The sequence below is a fragment of the Condylura cristata genome, unplaced genomic scaffold (genome assembly GCF_000260355.1).
Source record: "Condylura cristata isolate star-nosed mole 26May11 unplaced genomic scaffold, ConCri1.0 scaffold00045, whole genome shotgun sequence".
NCBI lineage: Eukaryota > Metazoa > Chordata > Mammalia > Eulipotyphla > Talpidae > Condylura > Condylura cristata.
In genome coordinates this window covers 2,865,337-2,872,568 of record NW_004567146.1, presented here as the reverse complement: position 1 = coordinate 2,872,568, position 7,232 = coordinate 2,865,337, and the positions used below count along the sequence as shown (strand labels likewise).

Here is a 7,232-nt window from a genome sequence, read left to right as displayed (position 1 = left end):
TGCGCCACCAGGGAGGGCCCAGATGATGCACTTTTAAATCTCAGTTGCCCAATAGCTAACCCAGCAAGCATATGCATAAAAGAATAATTCATTCAAGTCTGTTGTTGGAACTTATAACCCAACAAATATGTGGCAACTATTATATCAGATTTACATGGTGTATTTTCTCCTAAAGAAATGAAATCACTTCCAAAAACTGAAAGTTCTGATCCGGAAGCAAACACTGCACTCTGTATTAGGAAGTGACTAGTTCCTCAAAACGGTGAGTTTTGAGTCATGATGTTTTAAGTAAGCCTCTTTTCCTGTGTATACAGTGATATCGATATTCTTTAAGGAGCAAGTCAAAGAGGCTCTGCACACTTTGCACAAGAAGTTCTTTTGCCAAGCTGTAGGTTTCTGTTTCCTAAGAGAACCTCCCCGGCACCCAGCATAGTCACACACACGCAGAGGCAGCTCTGGCCCTCCACGGAGAAGAACAACAGGCAGCACCTCTGAGCCTGGGATTAACTACAGCTCCATTCAGCAGGCATCTGGCGTGGAGACCTGGTAAGAGGCGCCATGGTGGGGCCGCAGAGGGCAGGGCCACAGAAAGGCCTGGGAGTTCAGCTCAAATGAGCAGAGGGTAAACATTTCGGGAGGCAGAGACAAGGTTTCTGGCATGGGGGGGTACCAGAGCGTGAGTATAGGGCAAAAAGAAGACTGGGGTCTGCCAATCGGAGGAAAGTTCTCCTTACCTCATACTTCTCCTCACTGAGCGTAAGGTTTTCATAGAATTGTGACACTTAATGAGAAATAAGAAGTATCCATATGTGTGTTTTAAAGATTATTTATGTATGCATACAGAACTGGGGTACAGGCCAGAGGTGCGAGGGGTAAAGAGGATTCACCAGAGAGAGAGAGAGTGGGGAGCAGAACAGGCAGACTGATGAAGCACACTGCTGAGGGGAGCAGCAGGCGAGACAGGAGAGGTCTGCTTTGCCATGTGGGTCAGCTCCCTGGGTGGGGTTCGAACTCATGCTACAGTGGCTGCAATAGCTTCACAGTGCTGTGCTTTAACCCGTTGCGCCACCAGGCAGAGCCCAGAAGTATGTGTGTGTGTGTGTGTGTGTGTGTGTGTGTGTGTGTGCGCGCGCGTGCGCGTGCACATGTGTGTAACAAACTATGAATCCTGAAAAATCTAAATACTGTGATCAATAATTGCCCTGTTACTGCTCCCATGACTACTGTTGTCTTTCCTTTCCCTACACAGAAAAATGGCACTAGATCTTCTGAGATGCTTTCCTCTCTTCCTGGCTCTGCTGGGATTGTGGGGGCCGGTGCTCCCACTTTGTGCTTGGCCTAACTATCTCACCAGGGCTCACTGGTTTGAAATTCAGCATATACAGCCAAGCCCTCTCCAATGCACCAAGGCAATGAGTGGTGTCAATAACTACACCCAGCACTGCAAGCCTGAAAACACCTTTCTGCATGACTCCTTCCAGAATGTGGCTGCAACATGTGATTTGCCCAACATTACCTGCAAGAATGGCCAGAAAAACTGCCACCAGAGTCCAAAACCTGTCAACATGACTCAATGCAGCCTCACCCAGGGGAAGTATCCTAACTGCAACTATAGAGAAGTCGCCCAACACAAATTCTTCATCATTGCCTGTAACCGTCCTCAGAAGAGTGACCCTCCCTACCAGTTGGTTCCTGTACACTTAGATAAGGTTGTTTGACTTTTCCTCACACCTGGCACAGGTTCTCTCTCCTGGGTTTTCTTTGTTTGACTTCCTTGGTTCCCACAGAAGAAATAAGGAAAATATTGAGGGTTATTGGAATGTCTTAGATAGCCTAGAGTGGAGGCAAAAAGAAAGAATTCTGTTCTGCTTTGAGCTCTGTGTGCTGTGAAGGAAGGCAGTAGAGAGAGGTTGGAGAAAGATCGAGGCCTCCATTTTAACCTGGGAACTTGTGCTGAGCCTTGTCACACACTGTATTCACAGCAATAAACAGTCTCCACTGCATTCTGAGAGTGTGAGGATGAGTGTGTGTGAGATCCCTTTCACATCATTGTTGCTGGTGGAGAGTGGTTTAGGCCTGCATTTGCCAGTATTCCACAGAGACGACTTTGATTAGATTAGCTTTGAGGTTATTTAGCTCCCCCATTGGTGAATCTGCGTAACCCCTGTGTCCTCCACACTTTGGAACAAGAAAGTCCTCTATCCCTCAAACTCTACTCACACACAGCCTTCCATATTTCCTCTGAAACCATTGTTTATGTTTATTTGGAGAGGGCACTTATCTTTCTTCAGCATCAACAGTATTTTCAAACATAGATTCTAATGTGGTGCTTGAAGTATTCCTGCTCTTTTCTGTGTGCTTCTGTATTTCATCAGATGAGGTTTGAAATGTAATATATTCACAGTAGTAGAGGGATTAATTAACCCTAGACTTGGTGCCAATTCCTCATTATTTATTACAATGCGAGAGAGTAAGCATATCAAGGGAAAAAAATCACTAAACATCTAAAAACATTCTTGTCTTAATGATGAAATGTTGCACAAATAATGGATTTTGGAGCAGATACTTGACTTAGAAATAATATACATGATGAACCCATAACTAACACTATACTCAAGGGAACACTGACAAACTTCACCCTAGGATCAGGACGCAGACAAGGATGCCCTCTCTCGCCAGTAGGTCCGCAAGTACTAGAAGCCCTCATCAGAGCCATTAGGCTAGAAAAAGACACAAAAGGAACCAAACTGGAAAAAAGAAATACAACTCTAATTATCTGCAGATGACATGATAACAGAGACAGAACATACTAATGATGGCACATTCACGCACTCACACACACTCGCGCAAAATAATAAATGACTGCAGTAAAGTGTCAGGACATGAGCTCTGTGAGGTCTGACTCTAGCAAAGGGGGAGGGAACGGGCTTTGTTTTCCCTCCACATTTTCAGGAAAAACTCAAAGTACAAAGATTGAAGAAGCAGCATCTGAAAGAGAAGAGCTTGATCATTCACCCTCTTCAGGAAAGGACCCTGTATGGCGGTGACTGCTCTGTTTAGAGGTGGGTAGAGTTGGGACGAGGCCCAGTGACTTCTGGAACAGACTGGAGAACTTACCATAGAGATGCAGCAGGGGTCAAGGATCAGCAGGTCTGAAGGCAGAAGGAGGTGGACACACTTAGGTCTCAGGATTGCGAGTATCTTAGATGCAGAGGTGAGTTTACCTACCAGCTGGGAATGCAGAATCCTAAAGATTCCTTGGTTTAAAAAATCTTTGAGCATTTTACTGTTTTAGAAAACTCAGTGAATATGAACGAGCTAGTGTCAAACTAGCATCAACTTCAAGATTTGTCCCTGAAGGGGTCAGCAAACCTGCTGTGTGGGAGAGCAGGAGAGGCCCTATGAAGAGAGACCTCCAAGGTGTCCAGGACTGAGGCTTCTGCCCCCACTGGGTCAGGGTCTCCTAGTCAGAGCTTGGCCCAGCCCCACAGGCTTTCTGGGGTGCAGGGCTGTACAGGACTGGAGTCCCCTCACCAATGGATTCCCACATGGTGGCCCCCAGGGATCCCGAGGTGAGGACCAGAGGCAGAGCAGGTGAAGTGACACCTATATGCAGATGACTCCCCTGAACCTGTTCACAGTCCCCTCACAGTGTCCCCTCAGCAGGAGGGAAATTGGGAGTTTGGGATTTGGGAAGAAGTGTGGCCAGAATAACTCTGGCCAAAGGAAATACATGTAACATTTGAGGTTTGCCCCCCCACACACACACCATCAACCCCCATCTTAACTAAGGTTGAGATCCCCATTTTCACATTGAGGGACCCCACAGCCCTCTCACCTGCAGGCCTTCTTCTCACACAGAGGCCCCAGGCCTACGGATTCACTGAACTAAAATACAGTCACAATATTTACCTGTGATAAAGACAAAGACAGACTGTCCCAGGCAGATGAAGTGGAGCCTTTCTCTATTCTTGGGCCCCTGTCTCAAGCCAGGGGCCACTGCACACAGGCTCAGGGAAATGATGACGTGATGACAGCTGAGTGGGTCACCCAGTGCCTGGAGAAGGGCTGCCAGGAGGGAGCAGTGAGCACAGCCCATAAGCTGGGAGCACGGGGAAGAGGCGCGGGGACTCAGGGAGCAGCCCAGACTCACAGCCAGGGAAGGGGGAGCCATGGGAGTTTGCTTCTGAGGCCCAGCAGCAGGAGGGGCAGTGCTGGGAGCCAGGAGTCCATCTGAGACTTGAGAGGCTCCTGTGTCAGGCAGGGGTGACAGCAGACCAGGGGTGTCAGGGACGTCACAGGCACCTCCCCACCCAGGCACCCTCCCCAGAGGCGGCTGTTCAAGCACCTCCCTCCTGAGACGTTTATCTGGGGCCTGTGGGCAGGGGCTGCCAGTGGGGGCAGGTGCACAAGCTGGAACCCAGCTCCCCCCTCTGATGGCCCCACAGCCCCTCTCATGCCTGGAGATGATGTCTGACTTTCAACAGAGAGGTTCCTTTTTTTCTGATTTAGAACCAGCTCACTCAAAGAAAAAAAGAAAGTAAACATTTAAGTCATAACTTTACAGACTCCTCCTCTATACCCTGAGGCTGAGCAGGGTCCCCTGAGGTCTTGCTGTTCTTTCTGGTCAAGGAATTTTGTACTTGAGCCTCTCCCTGTGCCAGGTCACCCGGTGGGACAGTGTTCCAGATTGTAGCTCCATTTTTTAAAATTGAATTATTTATTCTGGTTGTTGTCACGATGACATTGGTTTCCAACACCACACTGCTGCTGGGCATATGGTCGCCCCTCTCTAGATGTATGTCGCTAACCCCACCCCCAACCTGGGCACCCACAGTCCCAAGCTCCCTTCTATCTAAACAGCCCACACTTAATATTTCCTCCTGCCTTCAAAGAATCACTGGCAAGGATTCTCTGAGGTCCCTGGGGGCTCAGTCTGAGGAGCAGGCACCTGATTCCTCCCCGTGCTGCTCACAGGGCGCCCAGATCCCAGGTGTCAGCCCCACAGAGAAGCATCACACAGACATCCCCGGATGAGGCAGCTTCAGGTTGCAAGTGCGTTTTATTGAAAGAAGCAGTGAGGAGGTTATCATAGGGATACACAAGCCATCTCTCACCCCCCAAACTCATGTGGAGAAGGTCTCAGGGATGTCTCTGTGGGATAGCCCGGAGGCCCCAACCTGAGTTATTCCTGTTGGGGTGGAAGGGAAAATCTAGGAGAGCTGGGACTAGGGTGGCGATACACGCAGGAGGGAGTGCCTGTCTCTCCTGCTCAGCTGGAGACCTACAGGGAGCCACTAACCTACAGAGGCTCAGGTGGGTTTCCCATATAGCAATGGTGATGTATTTCACGTTGTTGCTGGTGGCAGACCAGGTTAGGGCCCTTGCTTACCAATTACACTCTGTGATGCTGTTTGGGTTTCTGCTGTTGTGGCAGTTTTCTTCTGCTTATCTTTGCAGCGGTATTTTGTCTCAGGGCCGAAGGCCTGGACAGCCACTGGGGGTGGTGTTATGTTCTTGCCTAAAATACCCCCATTCTGCATCATCTGGTTGCAGCAGTGAGGCCAAAGATGCTGTCTGGGGGCCATGTGCTCCTGCCAGAAAATCTGGAGTGGGGAAGGCCAGGCCCCCACGATCACCAGCAGCCCCAAGGCCAGCAGGGAGAACAGGACGAGGGCCTTCAGAGCCATGGTGGCCTCGCTTCCCTGTGGTCCTGACCTGGGAAAGGAGAGGGAAGGAAAAGCCACCCCTTAGGAAAGGACCCCACTCCCACCCCTGGGGTCCCCATTACAGGTTCCCCTAGGTCAGCAAAAAGTCACCTCTTCCTGTGATACCTGCAAAGTCTTCAGACACTATATGTCCTCAAGAGTGTTTTACTCTTGCTGGCTAGAGAAATTCCATGTTTCCCTCTGTGGGTAATACCAAAATGACCCACACCAGGCTGTCCTGTCTGTGACTACCATAGATTTTTTTTAATGTAAAATGTGTGTAACGCTCAACCACCTAATTAAATGATCCTTTCACATACACCCTGTGCTGCCCTGACACTGAGGACCAGGCTGACAGGCCCTGCTGTCCTCTCGCTCAAGGGATGCTTTCTTATCTGAATCTCAGGCTGCACCTTCTCCAGCCCCATGGGGCCCCCTTTCAGCTGCCAGCTCTACCCATCCTGGCTCTGCCTGGCCCAAGCTGCCTCAGCACTGGCCTCTCCCCTCCTCCACCTTCTTCTCCACCCTCATCAGAAGCAGCTCAGAGACCCCAGGTGGACACTCACTCACCTGGGCGTCTAGCTTGGTCTCTGGGAGTGGAGGTCAGTTTCTGCAATCTGGCCCCTGGGATACAGACCTATAGAGATACAAAAGAAAGTGGCTTCCAAGAACAGAGGAGTGTGAGGAACATCAGAAATTCAGTACAAAAGAAAAAATGATAATGGGAGGTGTGGTGTGGGAGAGGGAAAGTAGGGACAGGATTAGTTCAGGCTACCCTCCCTTGGATATTTTTTCTTGTGAATCTGATATGTTTGCTGGCTCACCAGAGAAGATCATATAGTATTGATGCCTGAATCCTAACTGTTACAGGGTAGGGAGAGGGGCACCCCAGAACTCCCAAACCTGCCCCCTTTAAATAGGCATTGTCATCCACTGCATTAAGTCAAATCATATAAGACCTTAATGGAAAGGAACTTTAATACAACAGTGTGCAATACAGAAAAGACAAAGAATATAGTTCTAAATCAAACACCTGATGTTACCCATCTCCTCGTGAGTAAAAGTCTTCCCAAAAGGGATTGGCCCAAAGCAAAGCCTGAAAGCCCGCCACAAAGCTAAAGCATAAATCTAAGGGACGCATAAGTGGCCAGATAAGTCTGGGAGGAAAAGAGCAAAATCAAGATAAACACTTCCATAGTGAACCTCCCCATGGGTCTCTCACCCCCATCTGTTTCACCCAGTCCAGGACCAAAAAACAAGAGCCACTTCTTCACATGTCTCTCTGCTCTCAGTGCCTCCCTCAGGTCTCCTTCTGGTTCTCCATCCTGCCTCCTTTCCTTCAGTCTCCTCTCCAGATTCTTCTCCTCCCTGCTCAGCTCAAACCTCCTTTGGGTGGAGCAGAGAGCCTGGAACCTCTCCTTTTCTTGGGGACCCCCTGTTACAGGACCACTCTGCCAGGTCAAAGTGGAAAGGAAGGCCCTGGGTCTTCTTAACAAAAGTCAGGCATTGTCAGGGCTTCTGAAC

The 7,232-nt window shown here is 49.3% G+C and overlaps 1 protein-coding gene across 1 annotated transcript; it reads left to right on the top strand.

The window, feature by feature from the left end:
* The first annotated feature begins 330 nt into the window (after positions 1–330).
* Positions 331–1,991, top strand: RNASE6 (ribonuclease, RNase A family, k6). Its single transcript, XM_004694686.2, has 2 exons — positions 331–546; positions 1,250–1,991. The coding sequence occupies exon 2, from the start codon at positions 1,254–1,256 to the stop codon at positions 1,716–1,718; it is 465 nt and encodes a 154-aa protein (XP_004694743.1). The 5' UTR covers positions 331–546; positions 1,250–1,253; the 3' UTR covers positions 1,719–1,991.
* Positions 1,992–7,232: the final 5,241 nt, after the last annotated feature.